This window comes from Medicago sativa, chromosome 4 (assembly GCF_051527215.1).
Source record: "Medicago sativa cultivar Bolivia chromosome 4, Bolivia_mono, whole genome shotgun sequence".
NCBI lineage: Eukaryota > Viridiplantae > Streptophyta > Magnoliopsida > Fabales > Fabaceae > Medicago > Medicago sativa.
In genome coordinates this window covers 14832523-14857518 of record NC_140752.1, presented here as the reverse complement: position 1 = coordinate 14857518, position 24996 = coordinate 14832523, and the positions used below count along the sequence as shown (strand labels likewise).

The 24996-nt window shown below is 36.8% G+C and overlaps 2 protein-coding genes, 1 long non-coding RNA gene and 1 pseudogene across 4 annotated transcripts; 2 read left to right on the top strand and 2 right to left on the bottom strand.

Annotated features, from left to right (window-relative positions):
- Window positions 1-9383: 9383 nt before the first annotated feature.
- LOC146926604 (uncharacterized) lies at window positions 9384-12008 on the top strand. Its single transcript, XR_015034170.1, has 2 exons — window positions 9384-9866; window positions 11716-12008. It is a non-coding gene; the product is annotated as an uncharacterized LOC146926604 (long non-coding RNA).
- Window positions 12009-12038: 30 nt separating this feature from the next.
- Window positions 12039-12638, bottom strand: LOC146926603 (cytochrome b561 and DOMON domain-containing protein At5g48750-like; the record flags this gene model as incomplete). Its single annotated transcript, XM_085708095.1, has 1 exon — window positions 12039-12638. A coding segment is annotated over exon 1 (600 nt), but the record flags the coding sequence as incomplete, so codon positions are not given.
- Window positions 12639-15978: 3340 nt separating this feature from the next.
- Window positions 15979-19141, top strand: LOC146926602 (receptor-like protein 6; annotated as a pseudogene).
- Window positions 19142-19884: 743 nt separating this feature from the next.
- LOC146926601 (receptor-like protein 6) lies at window positions 19885-23246 on the bottom strand. Of its 2 annotated transcripts, XM_085758871.1 has the most exons (2): window positions 22836-23245; window positions 19885-22616 (listed from the first exon to the last, which is right to left on the bottom strand). In XM_085758871.1, exons 1-2 carry the CDS (start codon window positions 23141-23143, stop codon window positions 20036-20038), a joined length of 2889 nt encoding a protein of 962 aa, XP_085614997.1. In that variant the 5' UTR covers window positions 23144-23245; the 3' UTR covers window positions 19885-20035. The 2 variants fall into 2 exon arrangements, with proteins under 2 accessions (XP_085614997.1, XP_085614996.1); XM_085758870.1 differs by having other exon boundaries at window positions 19885-23246.
- Window positions 23247-24996: the final 1750 nt, after the last annotated feature.

The window sequence follows — 24996 nt, the reverse complement described above, 5'->3', positions numbered from 1 at the left end:
TCGTCCAAAGACTTCTTCACTTGCTCCGCGGTTAAAAACTTCCCACCTACCTCAGCTACTGGCTTAGAGAATGTTATACTCTTGGTTAAACAGTTGATGTTCACACCAAAAGATAACATCCAGTCCATACCGAAAATTACATCCATGTGCTTCAACGGAAGACACACAAGATCCAACTCAAAATCAACATTACCAAAATTAACAGGACATTTAGCACACATCAAGGAAGTAGACACCGAGCCACTAGCCGGGGTGTCGATGACCATCCCTCGCAACAACGAAGTTACAACCAAATTCAAACGCTCAACACAACTAACCGCGATAAAAGAATGAGTGGCACCAGTATCAATAATTGCAATCAAAGGAGTACTATTGATAAAACACATACCTCGGATAAGATTATCCGGCTGCTCCACTTCCTCCGCATTCAAAGCAAACACCCTACCCGCCGCCTTCTTCGGCTTGGTACACTTAGTACTGATATGACCTGCATCTCCACAGTTGTAACAAGTAATATCCTGCTTGCACTCAAACGACTTGTGACCAGCTTTCCCACACTTGAAGCAACTATCACCCCTCCTACAATCATTAGCAAAATGGCCCAAAGTTCCACACTTGTAGCACCTCACCTCAGCAACATTCGGCTTAGAGCCTCCACCCACCTCTTTCTTCTTCCCTTTGTCCTTGTTGTACGGCTTCCCAAATCCATGACCCTTTCCTTTCTTATCATGCAATGCTTTGTAATGGTTCACCTTGACCTTTCCGGCATCATCAAACATACGACACTTGTGCACCAAAGTATCAAAATCTCTAATCTCCTGAATACACATGTACTGATAGATATCCGGCCTGAGTCCACTTTCAAACTTCACACACTTAGAAACCATCGCATCCTCGGCATTGATATACGGGCAAAACCTCGAAAGCTCTTCAAACTTTGCAGCATACTCTGCCACTGACCGATTCTCCTGCTTCAAGTTCAAGAATTCCACTTCCTTCCTGGTCCTCAAATCCTCAGGAAAGTACTTCCTCAAAAACTCAGTCTTGAACCTAGCCCAAGTCACAGCCTCTCCACTAGCCTCAAGTCTCCCTTTAGCATTCGTCCACCAGTACTCAGCCTCCTCAGCAAGCATGTGTGTAGCCAACCTGACCTTCTGGTCTTCACTGGTCACCATCGCACGAAAGATCCTCTCCATGCCTTGCACCCATGTCTGAGCTCCCTCTGGGTCAAACCTTCCCTTGAACGTTGGCGGCTTGTTTCGCAAGAAACGATCGAGCCTCCGCTCCTCCGCTTCTCCATGATCCTGATGACCATTCACAACCTGCTGGTTGGTTTGAGCCAACACCTGCGCTAATGCAGCCAAGGCCGCTGCAATAGCCGCATCATCTCTACCACCAGCCATCTCTCACTACACACAAACCACAACCAACATATAAGAACAACAGAACAATTATCGAAGATATTCCTATACCATTCACATACAAACATAAATAATCACCCAATTCTGGTCCGGACAAGACCAACCAGGCTCTGATACCAACTTGTAACGCCCTAAACCCCGAAAGCAATAATCATGCGTTTTTAAATAATAAATATCCAAAAAGGTCTAGACGTCACGTCGTCATTCGTTTCAAGACATACAAATATTCAGTTTCAAAAAAAATAAAAAAACTACGCAGCGGAAAATTTTAACAATCAACATAAAAATCTCAGAGACATACAGTCATCCTCAAATACATCTAGTAACCGTCTCAAAGGCCATAACAAGGCTCAAAACACAAGAATATCTCAACAGTCATATAAAAATCTCAACATAAAGCAACGACAAAAGTAAGACTCGATATCCTAATCAGAGCCCGACACTACTAAACTCCAAAGCAGATAAAGGAGGAAGCTTCCGCTATCCTCAAGCAACTCACCAAGCAAGCTAAGCAACTAATCCTGCACACCGTCTACCCATTCAGAAGAATAGGGCAGGCGGTCAACCAAACGACCACTGGGGGTTAGACATCATTCAAATCAATTAAAGCATAATCAAATGTAAATAAACGACATAACCAGTTTCAGATGATCAACGACGTCTAATTACATTGTTCACATCATTTATTTAACATTAATCATACAAGTGTGCTATCATAACAAGTGTACTTTCACATCTTCATATATCACCAAATTTCACTAAGTATGCAATCACCAAAATTTCATGAATGTACACAATTCACCAAGGTTCACCAAACACATATCAAACATAACACATTTAAACATTAATGAATGTATGTAATGCGCCTAGACACGACTTTATATGCATGTGGTACCGAATCATCGTCAAGGTCGTCACCTCAAAACATCGCCTCTTGATACGAAATTGTATCATAAACATCGCCTCTAAACATCACCTCTGGACACTTATGAATGCATGAATATATGACACCACAATGCATACGTTCATACAATGGTTCACCAACATGAACACCGACACCTTTCATACATGCAACCACCATCAATATCATCACCAAATTGCATGTAAGAATTCACATTTTATTACAAATCACCAACACCAAAATCGTCATCAATAACATTCATCTCAAAGAAGCAACAAGGTTCCAAATTCACATTTCATATAACGGACATCACGGTACATCATGATATTCATCGCATTAAACACCCAAACAAAATTAATTCATTCTTATTCTATCACATCATCATGAATACAAAGCCATTTACAATTATGGGATCATAAACTCAATTTTAGCAAAATTCGCCTATTTTTCGAAAATTGTCCATTTTCACATAACCATTTCAATTCATCGTCCAAAACTTATTATTTCAAACATATTTAAACTAGTAGAATAATTTTCAACATAATACTATCTTGCCTATAAAAATCACATTGAAGCTAGAAGGCATTATTTAACTAAAATAGTACCTTCACATAATAGCATGCATGTACAGAGTAGACAAGTAGTAATTAGATGGGTACTTAGAACAAGTAGCATCACGTCACCATGATTCATTTACATGATTAATGGGCTATAATTAAAATCATTTAATAACTATTTGCATCTAGAAATAAGGATTTGACATTATAAAGCCATAGGTGTATATATAAATATATGCGAAAGTCTCAGTACCGAAACAGTGTTGACAGTGATGTTCATATAACTAGGCATACACTTATCATAAAATAGCTCCATTAGTTATTATAATCTGAAAAGGGCATAGACAACTAGTTGCATCAACAAAAGCTTTCTACAGGCGTAAACAAATTGACCAAAATCTCTTCCACATTACGCGAGAATGCAAGTAATTTAACACCATGAAAAATCAAAACAGAGGACTGATTATACCAATGAAACCAATGTGTATGCAATTCATTTCTAATGAGTACCACCGAACTACAGGGAAAACAAGATAGACGTAACAGTTTCTTAAAACAACAATTCCATGGTGCCCATCTATTGGTAGTGGGAATGCATTGAAGTAGTACTTATCCCCAGGTACTAGGTTCGATTCCCACGGGAGGCAAAAACACTACTAGAGAGGGGGGTAGTGATTAAGCTTGTGAGTAATAGTGAGACCGGGTGGGCCCCGGGCTGTTACACTCGTCACCTAACAAATATTCGGAAGTGGTTGAAAACTTTGGGGAACCTGGTAGAACCCGTGATACAGGTACATTTGAAACCACAGTCCTTACCAAATGGCGTTGTTACCCTTAACTCCAACATATGACTTAAACCACATCATGTTTTCACCGTTTGTGTTAGCATAATCATGCATACATGCATTCATTCATAAGAACTTCTTTCTCATTAATATCAAAGGGACTTAGATATGTTCTTGTAAACATCAGAGGGACACCAAGAAATACAATTTCAAAAGTCTTAAACTAGACCTTAGCTTTGTCGGGGACTTTGTCTTTGGCTTTGCTTTTGTTCTCGAGGTAACTGGCTGTAATATTTTCAATCATCAAATGAAATAATGTTCCTTATGACGTTTACAATTACTTTGACAAGTACTTCCATAAAAACAATATGTGTCTATTTTTGCATAAGCATCATGCATCATTTGCATTTCATAGTCCCAAAAGTTTCACAAAATTTTCTTTTCCAATAAAGGTTAACCCATCTCAAAAGAGTCATGGCATCCTCGTCCAACTCGCATTTACAACACTCGAGCAATCATAAAGAGAAGATGGATTTTCTCGAGCAAGAAAATCAAGTGCTCCGTGAAGAAGTGGCAGCCATGCAAACCAAGATGGACGAAATGACTGAATTGATGAGCACACTGACGGCTGCTCAAGCACAAGCACCTCCACCTCCTCCTCCCCCTATCAGGACTCAAGTCGAAACTGTTTTTACTGGCCCCGAATGGACGTTTTGTGCCGATGCTTCGAAGTACTCTGCTCCACGACGTTCCGTGCCCTGGTCCCCGCCTCTTGCTGCTGGCGAAATACTCCGTCCCGTCGCTTGTGAAGCTCAGATGCCTACTTATCAACATGCAGCTCATGTTCCTTCGCCTCCTGTGAGAGCTCCTCCAGTCGCTATGGCCTACTCAGCACCTGTGATGCATACTATCCCACAAGAAGAGGAACCCATCTTCCATTCTGGGAGTGTGGGGGCCTATGATAGAGTGAATGACTTACAGCAAAAATATGATGAAATTCAGGGAGATATGAGAGCCCTCCATGGGAAGAAAGCGTTTGGGAAGACTGCTTACGATCTCTGTTTGGTGCCGAACATCCAGATACCCCACAAGTTCAAGGTCCCAGATTTCGAGAAGTATAAAGGGAACTCCTGTCCTAAGGAACATCTAACAATGTATGTGAGAAGAATGTCTGTCTATGCCAACGATGATCCGGTCCTTATCTATTTCTTTCAAGAGAGTTTGGCTAGTCCAGCTTCAAAGTGGTATATGAATCTAGACAAAACAAGGATTCAAACTTTCCGTGATCTGTGTGATGCATTTGTAGAACAATACAGCTACAATGTGGATATGGCCCCAGACCCCAGACCGAAGCTATCTTCAGGCTATGACTCAGGGAGACAAAGAAACTTTCAAGGAGTATGCTCAGCGGTGGAGAAATATCGCTGCCCAAGTCAGCCCACGTGTAGAAGGGAAAGAGATGACCAAACTTTTCTTAAAGACTCTCAATCAGTTCTATTACGTGAATATGGTCGGAAGTACGCCCAAGGACTTTGCTGAGATGGTTGCTATAGGTGTACAGTTGGAAGAAGGAGTCCGAGAAGGACGTTTGATCAATGAAAGTGTCCCTGCTGGCAGTTCAAAGGAGAAAGACCAGGGAGTGAATATGGTGAAAGGTCAGCAAGTCGATCCACATCGCCAGGCTCAAAAAAAGCCGCAGTATGACCCGATTCCTATAAAATATGCGGTTTTGCTTCCACAGTTGCTCGAAAGGAATCTAGTCCAGACCAAGGCGCCTCCTCCGGTACCAACAAGATTGCCAGCATGGTATAGACCTGACCTTTTCTGTACCTTCCATCAAGGGGCACCTGGCCATGATATTGAACATTGTAATGCAATGAAGAAGGCAGTTCAAAATTTGATCCGGACCAACCGCCTGACCTTCTAAGACCTAACGCATGGAGTGGTTAGCTGTAATTGGGTCACTGTTGACGTTTCTTCCACTGTTCCTTGTTCAATAATGTTTGTTTGTTGCTTTCCGCTTTTCAAAAAATATCCTTTCGTCTTGCCCGAGACGAAAGTGAACTTGTGTAGGGCTTTTGCTTCATATATTTTCCATCATTAATAAAGAGGTCGTTTTGATCCCGACTTTCATTTTATCTTGTGCTTTTTTCTGGAAAAATGGTAATACAAAAAAAACCAAAAAATATAATCATTCTCAAATATCTGCATAATCATAACTTACACTTGTCAAAATCAATAATCAAATCATGCATTAATAAACCCGTTGAACACATTAACCATGTAATCTCTTCCAACTTTGAGTTCCCTGTGTCCGAAGCTGAAGAAGGGAATGAAGAGACTCCCGATGAGATCTCTCACATACTGGGGCATCTTAGCCGTCGAAGCTGCAAACAAAATATCAAGAAGATTGTCCAGAAGATGACATTCATTGACGAAAACTGGCTTGAGGTGCTACCATTCGCTTTGCTCAGATATCGTACTTCAGTGCACATTTCAACAGGGGCAAACCCCCTCCTTCCACAATATACAACATGGAGGTCGTGCTTCCCGTGGAGGCCAAAGTCCCATCAATAGGAGTTCTGCTAAAGTCCAAGCTTGATCAAATTTAAACATATGACGACCTTGTACAAATATATCAAAAGAGGTTTGAAACAAGCTTCTAACAAAAAGGTTCGTCCCCATGAATTTCAAGAATGGAACCTTGTACTACCTTCCAATTAGACTCCAAGGGGCAAGTGGACGACTATGAAGGCTCATGTGCAATGACTCTTGTGACTACAGATGTTGACAAGCTAGCACGTCCTGTGAACGCCGATGCAGTCAAGAAATACTTTGTCAAAAATACAAAAAAGAAAAGCTCGATAGGCCGCAAACCTGAAAAGGCGGCTTAGGCAAAAATGAGCGTCTCGGTAGACTGAAAACCCGAAAGGGCGGTCCAGGCAAAAATTAGAGACACAAAAAAATAAAATACAATTATCCTGATAGGTTGAAACCCGAAAAGGGTGATCTATGCAAAAGTTAAGGATCAAATGACAAAGTAACTGCATCCGGTCAGGCACAATCCGCTTGGGGCAACCAGCTATCAGAGGACCTCTAATTTGAAGCATCTACAAATCAAAGACTCGGAACAGGGGCATTCAAAGTTGTCAGGGAGAATAACGGTTATTGTGTTCAATGTACCTTCCAATATATTTACCATTTTCCAAGTTTTTTAAAGATCTGTGGAGCCATGCCTTTGGTAGGCCACCACTCAATTCATCAAATTCGAGCCTGTGCCCATTTATTTGGAACTCTCATTTATTCTATTTGCAAAATTTCTTCTATTTTTGATGGCAATACTTGAAGCAAAAATTTTATAATACAAAACTTTTTTACATCTTCTGAAAAGTGTGAACAACAGACACAATCTCTTTGAACTCGTGAGTAGTCGAAGCGTACATCAGCATCCGCCTCGAGAACGGCTACATTCCGGAAGAGAAACATGTCTAAACACAATGGAGGGGACCTCTGCTTCAAGCAAGATGCTTTCACAGTCAAAAAATATATACAAAAAAGATGATACAAAAAAAATCAATGCTCGCTAAGTCGAAAAACCTGAAAAGGCGGCTTAGGCAATAGAGAGCGTCCTGGTGGACTGAAAACCCGAAAGGGCGGTCCAGGCAAAAATTAGGGGCACAAAAAAGGAATATACCCCCGGTGGACTGAAAACCCGAAAGGGCGGTCCAGGCAAAAGTTAGGGATTTTCAAAGAAAAATACAAAAATGACTGTCGAAGCATTACAAGCGAAAAGCATTCCGCGCTGATTTACAAATGGCGACTTCTTCCAGACTGTTGGTTAAACAATGGGCTTTCTCCCTAAGATTCATCAGTGGCTATTCATCAATTGCAACCTTGTGCCGGGTTTTACACCGTCAACGGCTTGATTTGTTCACAATAACATCATCTCCAAGGAAGTTTGCCGAGTGTTTGTACTGCGATGTCAGTCCGACTCCCATCTTACCTGTCTTGTCTTGTTTCATCAAGTCATCTGTCATATACAGTTCATACAATCATACAAGTTACATTCATACATCCATACAATCATACATTCATACAATCATACATAAATACTTTCACTTATTCATACATTCATACATATCATATACGCGATATCAATTCATACATGATTGCATTAGTCGCCAAAATCTTGTTTCAGTCATGTCTTTTCAATTTGGTCTCTACCTATCATTGTGTCAAGCCGCAAGTTTCTACACATGAACATCTAGCGTTTACCTTCTTATCATCAAAAGTGTCATCCCCAGTGTGTCTGGTCCAGAGATGTCACTCATTATAAGCCCGATGGATTCCGGCGATCCCTTACAAAAGCCGAGTGGATTCTCGCAAAAGCCGAGTGGATTCTCGCAAAAGCCCAGTGGATTCTGGCAAACTTTTATCAAAAGCCGAGTGGATTCTCGCAAAAGCCGAGTGGATTCTCGCAGAAGCTTAGTGGATTATGGCAAACTTTTATCAAAAGCCGAGTGGATTCTCGCAAAAGCCGAGTGGATTCTCGCAAATGTTTATCTTGTTTCAAGCTGCCAGTCCCAAACAACGGACCGCTTGAGTTTATCTTGTTTCAAGCTGCCAGTCCTAAACAACGGACAACTTGAGTTTACCTTTATCTTGTACAACGGACAACTTGAGTTTACCTTTATCTTGTTTCAAGTGGCAAGTCCTAAACAACGGACAACTTGAGTCTACCTTTCGTCATGTTTCAGTTTGGAATCACGTTTTATTTTCTTCAGTGTCATCCCCAGTTTAACTGTTCAAGTGATACCGCTAAAAAGTTTTGTCTTCATTAAGCTATCGTTCCAAACCGATACGGTATTAGACAATCTTCTCCCCAGTGAAACTACATTCCCCTAGCGGAGTCGGATCCCATTCTTCAACAAATTTGGGTATCCCGTCGTTGTTTCTCGTCTCAGTCGAGTCAACTTTGTCGTCCTGCATTCATACAAGCATTTCACAATCATTCATAGCATCTTAGGTCCAAAATTGGTGTACTTTGTATTTAAGTCTCTTCGGTCCGATCGAATTAAAGATTTCATCTTCAAATCTCCGGACGAAGAAACTTAAATAGGGGCATCTGTCATACCCCAATTTTTGACCTAAGGTCCCACTGACACGCGTCACGTGACCCTGATCAGTCCCAGACATTTCGGTGAAAAATTCGACAGAGAGGTATTTTAAAATACCTCATATTTTGTCCGAGTGGGCCCTCTTCTCTCTTTATTTTTTTTATTTCTAATTTCCATCTTTTATTAAGTTTCTAATTAATTATAAATTCGTCTTAAAAATCTTTTTATCCTTAATTTTAATTTTTAATTTTCTTAATTCCTTTTAGTCTTTATCTTATTTTCCTTTTATTATTATTGTTAATATCCTAAGTCCAAGTCTGCACAGTTGTTTTTTATTCATTTTTATTATTTTTTTATTATTATTATTTTTTGTCCAATGATAATGTCCCAAAAATGGTCCTGATCCAAACATCCAGCCTGTACGTTCACAATCCAGCCAGCCTCATCTGCAGACACATTTACAGGAACAGAAACGCTTTCCTTTGATCCCAATCCATATCGCCAATTTTCTGCTCATCCATAACAAACCCTAAACCTGTACGCACACAAGTGCGGGGGGGGGGGGGGGGGGGGGGGGGGGGGGCAATTTGAACGCACAAAAAACCAATTTCCGAACCTACAAGAAACCAATCAACAACATCACAGTTACGAATCCACAAACCTACAAATCACAAATCATCAATTCATAAACCACCATTTCCGAATTCAATCCAAATCCAAACCCACAATATAGGGTCATAACGCAAGCACACCACACTACTTTAATTCGAAATCCAATCGGCCAGCACACAAACCGACGCAACACGCATCACACCAGCTGCAAATCCATCAACACCATACCATAAACCGAACCCAATTACACGCACAAACAGCCTTAAACCCACGCGACGAAACCAACCGCAAGACACACCGTCACCCACAAATCTCAAACAACAAGGAACTGAGGTGAAACCGTCGCGGAGGCGAACAGTGGTGGTGGAGTTCTCCGTCGGTGAAGAGAAGAAGGCGAAACCGTACGGAGCAATCAAAGGAGGAGAAGACGAAACCAAATCAACAGTCACGTCTCAGAATCTGAATCAAAAGAGGTAAAAAGGTAGTTCTTTTATTGGTTTCTGTTTAAGATTAGTTTGATCCATAAGGGTTTGAGTTTTGTTTGATCAAAAAACAGAAACATAGATAGAAGGGATTTAGGAGAATGGAGGAAGGAAAGAACAGAGAGAAAGACGAGAGGAAATTGAGGGAGAGAGGAGAGAACGGTGATGAAGAGAGAGGAAATGAGTGTGAAAATGATTTTCTCTTACAACAAAACCCTTATATAGCAACTCATGACCCACTAATAGATCCAGAACCCGACCCACAACCCAATTTTCGACCCAGTTGACAGCCCATCAAGCCCCAATTTCGAACCTGCAGCCCAACCACATTGTTTTCTTTGTTGTTTTATTCAGTTTCACGTCTGCACACACCCCCACTACACTGCAGCACCCCCTTGCATTCATTATTTCCTATGTTCTCCATGCATCGTTAATTTTAATTACATATTACTTTTTTTGCATCTTACATTATTTTAATTCATTTTTGCATTTTTATTTTTAAGCATCTTTGAATCATTAGATTGTATATTAGGCCATTGTAAAAATCATTCACGCATTTTTTAGTCAAGGATTATCTTCATGCATATTTACACAGTCATTTTTTTATGTCATTTATTTTTTATTGCGCTACTTAGAATGTAAAATATTAGGCTTAATGTAAATACGCATGTTTATTTTTCCGCATAAATTAGAATGTAAAATAGGCTTAATGTAATTTATTTATTTTTATCGCAGACCTTAGAATGTAATAGGTTTTTTTGTAATAGTTTAGATGCATGTGTGCGTGTGTGGGTGTATGATTTACTTGTTATACTTTGTAGTTTAGGACAATGGTCTTTGTGGTGATCCAACGTCACCACAAAGTGCCCACGCTTTTATTTTCTTGCTCCGTTAGTGGTAGTTCTAGTTTAATCATTATTCAAAAAACAACAAAAACATGCAAATAGTTCAAAAACACAAAAAATATTTTTTTTAAATAAACTTTGATCTTAAATCGAGTGACGTCTTTTTATTTTCTTTTCTTAATCAAATATCAATCAATCTAATTTATTTTGAGTCCATTTTCTTCAATATTAAAAAACACAAACAAATTCATTTTGCCATTTGGCTTTTCCATTTTAAAACCTTTTTCAAACTAATAAAAAACACACAACCAATCAAACGTCAGTTTTTTAACCCCGAACTACGAGGTTTTGATCCCTCACGGGTACGTAGGCAGAGGACACTCGTCCTTCCAAATCAATAAAATGTAGATAATTAGGTCTTTCTATTTAATCATTTAAATTCCATTTTTTTTTCAAAAAAGTAAGCAAGTTATAGCACACTAATTAAATAAAACCAAGAGGTTCCCGTAGAGTACTACGGACATAAAGGGTGCTAATACCTTCCCTTTATGTAACTAACCCCCGAACCCTAAATCTTTTCAAATGTGGGGTGTTTGAACTTTTTTCCCCTTTTCTTTAAAAATTAAATGTTCAGTCGTGAAATAAATTAGTGAGTCAAAAAGCTAATCAAATAGCCTTGATCTCCGAAAAATGACGCGACAAGTATGTGAAGTCCTTGATGCATAGAGCGTATCTTGGCATTGCGGTTTAGATTTCCCTTTGACCGCCATGACACGTATAAGAAGAGAAGCCTATAACAAGTAAGAGAAGAACCTATGACGGGTCTAGTATGCACGACCGTCTAGGAAAGCATGTCCCCACACACGTATAATCAACCGGCAGGTTGTAATATAGACACGTGGTGACCGTAGGTTTCCCCCGAGGTTACCTATAGCCTAGGGTTAGGTGGAACTCACTGAGACATTATGTCTCATCCCAATCCTTATTTGTTTCAGATATCAGGATGGTTTTGCAAGCTAGTAGCCGTTTGGATGTTGCGACAAGTGTTCGTTCGTACCAGCTGCATGATGTTATGGATATTCAAGAATGCATTTATTATACTTTAGAAAAGTTGAGTTGTAATCTCTTTGTACAAACGCCTTTGTTGTATAAGTTTTTCACTTGGAGTTTTAATGTTGTAAATTTGTAATGTATCCAGTACTAAACTAACGCACATTCTAGACTTTCTAGATACGTCTAGTATGGGTGTTACAAAAATCACCTAAATTATAAAGTTAAAAAAATAAAATAAGAATAATGTATATAGCGTGATTCTTGACCTCAATTTTTCACCAACATTTTGAGCAACAATATTCCGTAATTTAAAATCCAAAGTTCCAAAACTTTGAATATTAGGTCCACTCGTAGCATGTTCCAATCTTCCACCATCAGAAACCAACCCTTCTTGCCAAACATGATTAACCAAACTCATGTTTTGAGGAAGTTTCAATATTGCAAAGATCATCATGCTACTATTTACATGCATCCCCGAAATATTGTAAACCGGATAACTAATATTACCCTCACGTAATATAGCATATGCTTCTATTGAAGCAGTATATGCTCTTAAACTTCCATTAAAAGAATCCGGATAACCGATTAGGGCTTGCGTTCCTACCATACCCTTTGAGGTAGGGTTTATGCCCCAAGCAATCCAACTAGAATAATTTACATTATTTTTCTTAAATGCAATATCTAAAATACTAGTTGTTGGATTATAGTTCCAATGCAATGAGGATTCCAAAACATGTAAGTCTCTGCATGACGCATATTTAAGGTTGTTTGGGAAAATGTATGAGTTGCATGGTTGTGGGGTTGTAGGGTTAATAAATGATGTGAAAATTGTGAGAAAAGATAAAATATTTTGAAAGGAATCCATGGTTTAAGAAGTTATCGAATTCTTTTTGAATATTATGTTTGATTACATTTACCATATTTATAGTTTTATGTAGGTTGTTGTGACCTATTTATGTTTTCAAACGTAAGGCTAAAATTAAGTTAAAAACAAATTGTACTGTCATTATTGTTTTTATTATTGATCTAAACACAAGGAATATCCATACATTTTCCATATTCATAGGAATATATATAGGTTGTTGTGACATGTTTATCTTTTAAGAAGTAATGCTAAATATGGAGTTAAAAACAAATTGTTTTGTCATTATTATTATTGTTATTGATGTAAATACGAGCTGTAGCATCCCACAATTTTCTTTTGAATAACTTTATTAGTCTTTTTGTTTTTGTTGTTGCTTTCTATATTAATGACAACTACATATAGTTTTTTCATAGACTTGAGAATTTAGTTGCATTGGAGTGTCATGAGGTGTATGTTGAGAAACAAGAATAATCAGTAATAGAAATTAGGAGTATGACCCAGTTGCTTTATGATCCAATTATAGAATCGAGTAGGACCCAAGAGGAATACCACACTATAGTGGGGGAAATGGAGTAAACAAACAAAAATAATTTCCATTAAAACTAACATTAGTGCATTATCCCTCTATTTGTAAATTCATAAAGAAAGAACTATTAGTGGTGATTTCAATATAGACACATCCAAACCTTGACTAAGTCCCTTTGTATGGGATCAACGCTGCATGCTTTGAAGAAAGAAATAAAATATAGTTGCTTAAACAAAATGGAAAAGAAAAAAGAAATAAAAGGCTTCTAGCCATTCTTCAATAACAAAATAAATAAAAATACTTATGCCAAATGTAAAGTGGATGGTATTTGACATGAATCTCAAAATGCTTGCATTTTGAGGCGTAAATAATTTTAAAGCCATGAAGAAGTCTAATTAATCCAGAACATGAATGCATCTTGGCCTTGACATTAAAAATCAGTAGCAAGTAGCAACCAATTCATTAAACACTGAAGGTGAGAAAAACGCAAGAAGGTGAGAAAATTAGTATACACGTCACATATTTGCTCAGATGTCTTGCATGGACTTGGGAGCAGATAAAGATGAAGACATGTGGAAAACGGCAAGCTATGTGACTTGGCTTATTTGTGACGATAGCGACGCAGGATTTTTGTTTAGGAATATGGTTGAAGATAATATATTATATCTTTGTGTTCGTTTCATCTGAATGTGCGTAATATGTCAATAGAGATTTTATGTAATGATATGTCATGTGTTGTTTAATTTCAAACACTCTTTAATGTGTTGATGAATTTCAAATATTCGTGTAATTTTAATGAAATGTCGGATTGATTTAATTTTGGTTAATTGTAAAAGATCATGTGTTGTTCTTGTTTATGACTGATTATAAATTGTGTATGAGTTGTATCGCCTCTGAAATTGATGTGGTTGAATTACAGGTAATAAATAGCCGGAAAATGGCTTGAAAACCATTATGCAGAACCTGCTGTCTACATAATTGAATGCATCGGCAGTTAACTGCCGATGGATCCTGCAGCATCAAACTGCCGAGGAAACGCGACATCAAATTGCTGAGGAATATAACGCCGACGGCAGTTAACTGTCGAGGGACATTTCAGTCTTTTACTGGTGTTTTTGAGCCATCTTCTAAGTGTGAAGAACAATTTGCCACTATTTTTATATAAGGAGGCCCAATTGTTTTGCTTGTGATATTTTAGTCATAGAGCACAATTTTTTTAAAGACACCCCCACTTATTATTTGTACTATAGATCTATTTTTATTCCTCTAAAAAATGTATTTTTATTTTATGTTTTAGAAATTATAAAGAACTCCTAAAATAATCCTTTGCTCTTAGGAGAAAACTTCATCTGTTTATTTTATGTTTTAGAAAGTATAAAGAGAACTCCTAAAATCCTTCGCTCTTAGGAGAGAACTTCATTTGTGTATCTCATAGGTTTTTCAAAGAATATTAGTCACTATTAAACTGGCCGTGCAAATTTCATACCTATAACATGATATATATATATATATATATATATAGCTACAATATCCTATCAATTTTGATCGTCTATAACGAGAAATATTTTTACAAGAGATATAGAGGGGAACACGATTCCAACAAGAGTCCAACACTGAATGGATTTAATTTTGCATTTTAAAGCTTGTAGGGGAGTGCTTAATCCGGATGTCAAGGTTAAGTTTGAAGAGTTTCTCGCATACTTTAAGCTTCCAAGGTGTTTTTTTGTGTCTTATTTTGTTGCTTTGATCCCAAAGGTCATTAGTCCACATTTTGTCAGAGAATTTCGGCATATAATTTTGGTGGGGAGTCTTTGTAAGTTGTTCGCCAATGTTCTTGCAAAAAGGCTTCAAGAAGTAGTTTATTCAATTGTATCAAATAATAAGTCGGCGTTCATTATGGGAAGATACTTGGTGGAGAGGGTGATAGTGGTAAATGAGGTTGTGGATCTCGCAAAGAGAACAAAACAAAGGAGTGTTTAATATTCATAGTAAACTTTGAAAAGGCTTATAATTCGCTAAGTTGGAATTTCTTTGATTATGTGCTAAGGTGTGTTTTGGTTTTGATGGGAAGTGGAGGGGGTGGATTTGAGCATGTGTTCTTTTAGGATCATTATTAGTTTTGGTAAATGGCTGTCTAACGAAGGAAGCGGTTATACGTAACTGTCCTAAGAAAGGGGGTCGATAGGGGCTTTAATGTCAGAAGGTGGTAGAGCTCAGTTTTTTTAAAGGGTATAAAACTCTTGATTCTCATGTGAATGATACTCTTTTAATAGGAGAGGCTTGTGTGGAGAACTTGTGGTCAATGAACACGGTTCTTGGTGGCTTCATTCTTGAATGGAAATTGGGAAAATTGCCCTTTGTTTATTTGGGTCTTCTGATAGGACTAATCCTAGGAAGGCTTCGACTTGGAAACCATTGATTGAGTTAGTAGAAAAAATGATTTAGATTATATTGAAACTAGTTCCATTTAACCAATTAAATCAATTTAGATTATATTCAGCTCAATTTTCTCTATACTTATGCAGCATAGTTAACCGAAAGGAAGAATTGTTGTCAGAGTTAATATCAAACATTTATTTGATAAGACATTGTAGGGTCATTGTTTTTGACTTTCAGCAATCCAAAATTGAACGAGCACCAAAGTACTTTTAGTTTGAAATAATGCAAGGCATAGTTGACTTTGCAACATCTTCATGGATCATGTTCAACGAAATTTCCCTTAAAACTTTGGACTTGTTCCACTCAGTGAAGGTTGTTTCTACAACTTTATAAGACAACCATTTGTGGTGTGGTTATCAGCAAGAGTAAACAACAATGAGAATTACATTACTATCATTGTTTTCCTTCCTTCTCTTCTGCTACTGCATATATATCACTTTCCAAATCTCTATAGCCTCTGCCAAATGTCTTGCTGATCAAGAATCATTGCTACTCCACCAAACTAATTTTGTGGAATAAAAGCACTGTTTGCTGCAATTGGAGTGGTGTAACTTGTGACAGTGAAGGACATGTTATTGGCCTTGACCTGAGTGCAGAATATATCTATGGTGGACTTGACAATACAAGCAGTCTGTTTGGTCTTCAACATCTCCAAAAACTGAACTTGGCTTTTAACAATTTCAATTCTTCCATTCCATCAGCATTCAACAAGCTGGAGAAGTTGACATATCTGAATCTTACAGATGCTAGATTTCATGGGAAGATTCCAATAGAAATTTCACAGCTTATAAGGTTGGTTACTCTTGATATCACTTCTCCTGACTATTTTTTATTGCAAGGGCTGACAATTAGCCACCATAATCTACAAAAGCTTTTCCAAAATCTGACAAATCTAAGGCAATTGTATCTCGATCGTGTAAGTATATCAGCTAAGGGACATGAATGGATCAATGCTTTGTTGCCGTTGCGAGACCTACAAGAATTGAGCATGTCTTACTGTGGTCTATTAGGTCCCCTTGATTCTTCCCTAACAAAACTAGAGAACCTATCAGTTATTATTCTTGATGGGAACTATTTTTCATCCCCAGTCCTGAAACATTTGCAAATTTTAAGAACTTGACTACCCTCAGTCTTGCATTTTGTGCATTATCCGGTACATTTCCAGATAAGATCTTTCAGATTGGAACATTGTCTGTTATTGACTTATTTTCCAACGAAAATCTCCGTGGTTCATTTCCCAACTACTCACTAAGTGAATCTCTTCATAGAATTAGAGTCAGTGTCACAAACTTCTCTGGAGCATTACCTAGCTCTATTGGCAACTTGAGGCACTTATCTGAATTGGATCTTTCTGTTTGTCAATTTAATGGAACCCTTCCAAATTCATTGTCAAACCTCCCACACCTCAGTCACTTGGATCTGTCATCTAACAAATTCACTGGTCCTATTCCCTTCTTTGACATTAAAAGATTGCGGAATCTTGTCACCATTAACTTAAGTAACAATTCTATCAACGGTATCATCCCTTCCTTCCTATTTAGACTCCCATTATTACAAGAGCTTTGGCTTTCATTCAACCAATTTAGTATATTAGAAGAATTCACAATCATATCTTCCTCATTGAACATTCTTGATTTAAGCAGCAATGATCTATCAGGGCCTTTTCCAATATCCATCATTCAGCTCGGTTCACTTTATTCACTCGACCTTTCCTCTAACAAGTTTAATGAATCCCTGCAACTAGATAAACTTTTTGAGCTCAAAAACTTAACTAGTTTATATCTTTCATACAACAACCTATCAATCAATGGAAAAGGTTCAAATGTTGATCTGTCTTCGATTCCCAACTTTGAAGTTCTAAGATTGGCATCCTGCAACTTGCAAACTTTCCCTAGATTCTTGAGAAATCAATCATCTTTAGCCATTCTAGACCTTTCAGATAACCAGATTCATGGAATAGTACCAAATTGGATGTGGAAACTACCATATCTTCAAGTCCTTAATATTTCTCACAATTCTTTTATCGACTTGGAAGGACCTATGCACAATCTTACTTCCATTTGGATATTAGATCTTCATAAAAACCAACTTCAGGGGTCAATACCAGTTTTTCTAAAGCTTCTGATTATTTGGATTACTCAACAAACCAATTTTCAGTTATCCCACAAGATATTGGTAATTACCTGTCTTCCACAAAGTTTCTATCTCTTTCAAATAATAATTTACAAGGAAACATCCCTCATTCCCTCTGCAAAGCTTCAAATCTTCAAGTGCTTGATATTTCCTTCAACAACATTTCTGGAACAATTCCTCCATGTTTAATGACAATGACTCGTATTCTTGAGGCATTAAATTTAAGAAAGAACAATCTCACCGGCCCCATACCAGATATGTTTCCGCCTTCTTGTACCTTAAGGACTTTGAACTTCCATGAAAATCTCTTACATGGGCCAATTCCCAAGTCTCTCTCCCATTGCTCATCATTAAAGGTATTGGATATTGGATCAAATCAAATTGTTGGTGGCTATCCATGCATCTTGAAGAACATACCAACACTTAGTGTATTGGTTTTGCGGAACAACAAACTTCATGGTTCCTTAGAATGTTCAACTTCACTAGAAAATAAGCCATGGAAAATGATTCAAATTGTGGACATTGCTTTCAACAATTTCAATGGAAAACTACTTGAAAAGTATTTCACATGGGAACGATTTATGCATGATGAGAATAATGTTCGATCAGACTTTATCCACTCTCAGGATAACCAGGAATCATATTATCAGGATAGTGTGACAATTTCCAATAAAGGTCAACAAATGGAGTTGGTTAAAATTCTAACAATCTTCACGGCCATTGATTTATCATCCAATCATTTTGAAGGTCAAATACCAGAAGTGATGATGAACTTCAAAGCACTTCATGTTCTCAACTTTTCAAACAATTATCTCTCAGGTGAAATCCCATCTTCTATAGGAAACCTGAAACAGTTGGAGTCATTAGACCTGTCAAACAACTCTTTGGTTGGTGAAATTCCGGTGCAACTTGCAAGTTTGTCATTCCTTTCTTACTTGAACCTCTCCTTCAATCATTTCGCGGGGAAGATCCCAACAGGCACTCAACTCCAGTCATTTGACGATTCTTCCTTTAAAGCAAACGAAGGACTATATGGACCTCCGTTAACTAGAAAATCTCATGATAAAAAGAAGGAATTGCATTCACATCCAACATGTAGAAGTGGAAAGTTATCTTGTTTAATTGATTGGAATTTTTTAAGTGTGGAACTAGGATTTATTTTTGGGCTTGGAAGTGTTATTGGTCCCATCATGTTTTGGAAACAATGGAGAGTAGGTTATTGGAAACTCATGGACAAAATTCTTTGCTGGATATTCCCTTGGATGCACTTTGAATATGTAAAACAAGGAAGACAAACTTACACTATTTTAAGATGGTAGTGTAGTAGCATTTGTTACTAATGAGTGTATTAGAATAAATTCAGAAGTATCTTGCAATTTATTATACTAATGTTTACTCAGAGCCACATTCAGATCCTTGATACAAGTAAATAGAATAATTCCAATTGCAAGTTATTTATAACCAGAAGGAGGTGGCAACTCCCTCATAGCAGTGACTGGCAGAACATTATAGTTTAATGAAAGTAATGATCAAGCGTAACATTTTGTATGAAAATCAAAACTTTTTTAGAATTAATGTAAAAAAATTTATGCAAACTATATAGCAGAAATGTCATTCCATGGAAATAAGGTTTTCCATAAACAATAAAATGCAGTGTCAAGGTGACATCATATATATGATTCATTGGCTTTCGTATATTCCATTTCATGGTAAATAAAATATTCTTTATCACCATGACCTTGAACAGAATGTATGTCAACTCTCATACACTATTATGCTGGATAAACTTCTACTTCTAAAGCTTGCATTATTAGTGTAATTATGTTCACCACCTTTCAAACATAGGAACCGAGTTAGACCTTTAAAATTTAGAACATAATAATTCGATATCTTAATTTAAAAATATGTGAATAAAACAGTTGAGAACAAGTTAACAAGCTGTTAGGCAGAGAATGGTATCCATGTGTATGTCAAATGATGTCATTATCTAGCTGACAATCAGAAAATCAAATTAAGCAATTGTTTTACCAAAATGAAGTAATTGGGTTGATATATAAAGTTTTAAAGGCTCTATATCTTGATTTTGGAGTTGTATCCTCTTTGTGTTTCCAGTTTGATTATGATGTTATAGTTATAAATTAACATATATTTCTATTTTGAATGAAACACTATCACCACAATTCTCAATGAAAGTTAATACATACCATCACACACAAAGGACTAACACAAAGTACAACTTAAATGTAAATGCAAAACATTATTTTAATAATTATCACAATCCCTCTTAACATTAATGTTATCACCACCTTAAAATTCTGTATGTCTGTCCTCTATCAGTTGCATATTCAAAATACATCCTCCGGAAGATCCAACAGAGAACTTTGTCTACGAGTTTCCAATAACATACTCTCCATTTCTTCCAAAACAAGAGGGGACCGATGATGATTCCGAGCCCAAAAACAAATCCCAACTCCACACTTAAAAAATTCCAGTCAGTTGAACAATCTAACCTTTCGCATGTTGGCTGTGAGTGCAGCTTATCCGACCCTTTACCATATAGTGTTCCATTCAGTGGAGGACCATATAGTCCATCATTACCTTCAAACGAAGATGCTTCAAATGACTGAAGTTGAGTACCTGTTGGGATCTTCCCAACCAAATGATTGAAGGAGAGATTCAAATAAGAAAGGAATGACATGCTTGCAAGTTGCACAGGAATTTCACCAACCAAAGAGTTGTTTGACAGGTCCAAGGATTCTAATTGTGTCAAGTTCCCTATAGAATATGGGATATCACCAGAGAAAGCATTGTTTGAAAAGTTGAGAACATGGATTGCTTTAAATTTCATTAGCACCTCCGGTATTGGTCCTTCAAAATGATTTGATGAGAAATCAATGGCTGTAAAGATTGTTAGAATTTTATCATACTTAATTTCTTGACCTTTATTGGAAACTGTCACACTATCTTGGTAATATGAGTAGATGTCCTTTCCCATGCGGATGAAGTCTGATTTAGAATCATTTTCATCATGCGTCATTTTTTCCCATGCTGTGAAATATTTTTCAGGTATTTTTCCATTGAAATTGTTCAAAGCAATGTCCACAATTTGAATCATTTTCCAAGGCTTATTTTCTAGAGAATCTGAACATTCTATGGAACCATGAAATTTGTTGTTCCGCAAAACCAAGACACCAAGTGTTGGTATGTTTTTCAAAAAGCATGGAAAACCACCAACAATTTGATTTGATCCAATGTCCAATACCTTTAATGATGAGCAGTGGGAGAGAGATTTGGGAATCGGCCCATGTAAGAGATTTCCATGGAAGTTCAAAGAGCTTACAACACAAGAAGTTGGAAACATATCTAGTATAGATCCATTTAGATTGTTATTCCTCAAATTTAATGCCTCAAGGGTACTAGTGAATGTCATTAAACATGGAGAAATTTTTCCAGAAATGTTGTTGAAGGAAATATCAAGAACTTCAAGATTTGAAGCTTTGCAGAGGGAATGAGGGATGCTTCCTTGTAAACTATTATTTGAAAGAGATAGAAACTTTGTGGAAGACAGGTAATTACCAATATCATGTGGGATAATAGAAAATTTGTTTGTTGAGTAATCCAAATAATTAACATATTTAGGAAAAAGAGGTATTGATCCTTGAAGTTGGTTGTTATGAAGGTCAAGCATATCAAGGTTGGAAGTAATATTTTGCAAAGAACCTTCCAACTCTGTGAGAAAATTGTGTGAAATATCAAACCTTTGAAGACTTTGTAGTTTCCAAATCCAATTGGGCGCAACTCCTTGAATTTGGTTAGCTGAAAGGTCTAGAGATGTCAATGTTGATTGATTTCTCAAGAATCTAGGGAAAGTTTGCAAGTTGCACGATGCCAAATATATAGTTTCAAGTTTGGGAAAGGCAGTCTGATTAGCATTTGCATCATTCTCATTGATTGATATGTTGTTGTATGAAAGGTCTAAATCAGTTAAATTTCTAAGCTTCAAAAGCTCATCTAGTTGTAGTGACCCATTCAACCTATTAGAGGAAAGATAGAGGGAAGAAAGTGAACGGAGCTGGAAGATAGATGTTGGAAATGACCCTGATAGATTATTGCTACTTATGTCAAGGTATTGTAATACAGAGGAAGACATATTTATGAATTCGTCAAATTTACTAAACTGGTTGGATGCAAGCCAAATCTCCTCCAATGATGGGAGTGTAAAAAGGTATGAAGGAATTGAACCACTTAAATAATTATCAGAAAGGTCTAGGAAGGTAAGGTGTGTGAGGTTTGATATTGAATTGGGAATTGCACCACTCAAATCATTATCAGAAAGGTATAGGTAGTTAAGGTGTGTGAGGTTTGACATTGAATTGGGAAGTGTTCCATATAGTTGACAGGAAGAAAGATCCAAAAGGAATAAGTTTGTCATGTTACAAATAGCGTGAGGAAATGCTCCAGAGATGCTTGTGTTTCTCAATTTAATCCCATGAAGAGATTTACTATGTGAGTCGTTTGGAAAAAAAACATGGAGATTGGGGTTGTGAGATAGGTTAATAAGTGACAGTGTTCTAATTTGAAAGATCTTTTGTGGAAATGTATCATTCAATCCACAATCATAAAGATCGAGGGTGGTTAGGTTTTTAAAATGGGCAAATGTTTGTGGCACTGGGGATGAAAAATTGTTCTCAGCAAGAATAATGACGGATAAATTCTTTAGTTTTGAAAGGGAAGAATCAAGGGGTCCTGATAGACTACAGTTATACATGCTCAACTCTTGCAATTCACGCAGCGGCAACAAAGCATTGCTCCATTCATGTCCCCAAGATGTTATACTTATACCATCTAGATACATTTGCCTAATATTGGTGAGATTTTGGGTAAGCTTTTGTAGATTTGGGATTTTAGGTTTTGTGTCGGCATCAGAAGAGAGATCAAGAGTAACCAACCTCGTGAGCTGGGAAATCTCTATTGGACTCTGCCCCACAAATTCATTATATGACAAATCAAGATAAGTTAACTTCACCAACTTGTTGAATGATGATGGAATGGAAGAATTTAAATAATTATCAGCCAAGTTCAGTTTCTTGAGATGTAGGAGATTGAAAAGACTACTTGATTCGTCAATTCCACCAGAAATAGATTCTTCACTCAGGTCAAGGCCAATAATATATCCCTCATTGTCACAAGTAACACCACTCCAGTTGCAGCATGCAATGCTTTTATTCCACAATATTAGTTTGGTGGAATTTTCAGGATGAAATGTGAGATTGTTTTTTAATTGAAGCAACAATGATTGTTGATCCTCAAGACATTTGGTAGAGGCAAGAGAGGTTTGGAAACTGAAAAAAATGAAGTAGTAATAGATAAGGAAGGAAAACAATGAAAGTAATGTAATTGATCTCATTGTTGATTAATACTCTGAGTGACAACAACAACACAAATGGTTTGTTTTATAGAGTTTCAGAAATATGCATACACAATCTGTATGTGTTTTGTATTGTGGAACAGGCTAAAAGTCATGAGAGAAATTTCGTGGAACATGACCACATTTTTCTATCAGGTGATATTAATGATGACTTCCAAGTCTTCCATTATAGTTGTCCACTTTCCATATTAAACATTATCTTTTTGGGTCGTCCATTGTGGATGAGAAAAATGTTACCTTAAAAAGGGCAAGATAACATTGAGTGTCTTTGTAGGAGAACACTATTTCTCAATTAGCACTCAAGTGGAAAATGTAACGCCCTCCTTTTTATTTAATTATTTTAATTAGTTTTAGAATATATTTATATGATGTATATGAGGGATATATGATTTGTTGAGATTAAATGTCTTTTTATAATTTAGTTAATATATTTTGTTGAGTGATATTTTGTTATGTTATATGTTGGTATTTACTAGCATAATATATATGTTATTTGGTGTAGAAATATATTTGTTATTTTGTGTAGAAATATATTTGTTATTTGGTGTATTATTATATATTTAGTAGAGAAATATTATTTATTAGAATATGAGGATTATTAGTGTGAGTGGATTTGGGGGTTAGAATAGAAAGAATAATAAGTTGTTGGGCCTAAATAGATTTGGGAAGAATATTTTAGTATTATAAATATAGAAGCTTAGGTTAGAAAGAGTTTACCGGAAACCGCTTTTTGGAAAAGAGGAGAACAAGAAAGAAGAGAAGAGGAGAGAAAAGTCAAGAGAAGAGGAGAAGACCTTAGGAAAGAAGAACGCTGTCGCTGATTCATGAATTAATCTAAGGTGAGGATGAGACTATCTTGCATTAATATTAAGTTGTTAAATCATTAGATTGCATCTAACAAGTTGGGGAGAGTTTGTGAGAATTTGAGAATTAGGGTTTTGAGAGAGTTTTGATGATTAGATGATGAAAACTTGTTGAATTGATGTAGAAATTGTGTACAGACCTTAGATAATCCATAAGATGATTATTGGAAGTAGTTTTGAGGTTAGAACCATGAGATTAGGTGAAACTTGGAGAAAATCTGCATTCTGCTCGAATTTTGATATTAAAACATGTATTGATCGGTGCGGAATTGGTCTTAGGTGTAAACACGAAAGTTGTAGGTATGGATGTTAGATTTCTAATGCCATTGGTCTCACGTCAAAAAGATGTATAGAACTTGAGTTATGGTCAAATTACTGCACATAGGTCATAGTGAATTTTTATGGACTTTCAGCACAACTTTTCCGAATTTAAAATGAAAACTGGTATTGATCGGTACAGAACTGGTCTTAGGCGTAAACATGAAAGTTTTAGATAATTTTGTTAGCTTTCTAGTGGCTTTGGTTTGACATGAAAATGATGTTTGGTCTTTGAGTTGTGATGAAAATACTACAGAAAGATCTTAGCAAAATTGTACGGTGACAACATTCTCTGTTTCATGTTTTTGCGTTTTGTTCATATGTTTCTGTTTTGAATTGATCTTTGTTGTAAACATGAAAGTTGTTGATATTTGTGATACCTTTCCAGTAGCTTTGGTTTGACATGAAAATATGTTGTGGATAATTTATTATGTTTTTACAAAGATACATAGTGAATTATTGTTGATGTTTAAATATGATGTTATATGATGATGTTTATGATTGATGAATATGATGTTTTAAGATGTTGTTTATTATCATTTGATATTGTTATATTATGATATGACATGAATTATTTATGTGATCCATATGTTGTCATGATGCTAAGATGTTAAGATGTTAAGACGTTAAGATGATATGAAGTTGTTAAGT

Excerpts from the sequence above, each read along its gene's own strand:
- LOC146926601 (XM_085758870.1), bottom strand. The coding sequence starts at position 23,143 with ATGAGATCAATTACATTACTTTCATTGTTTTCCTTCCTTATCTATTAC.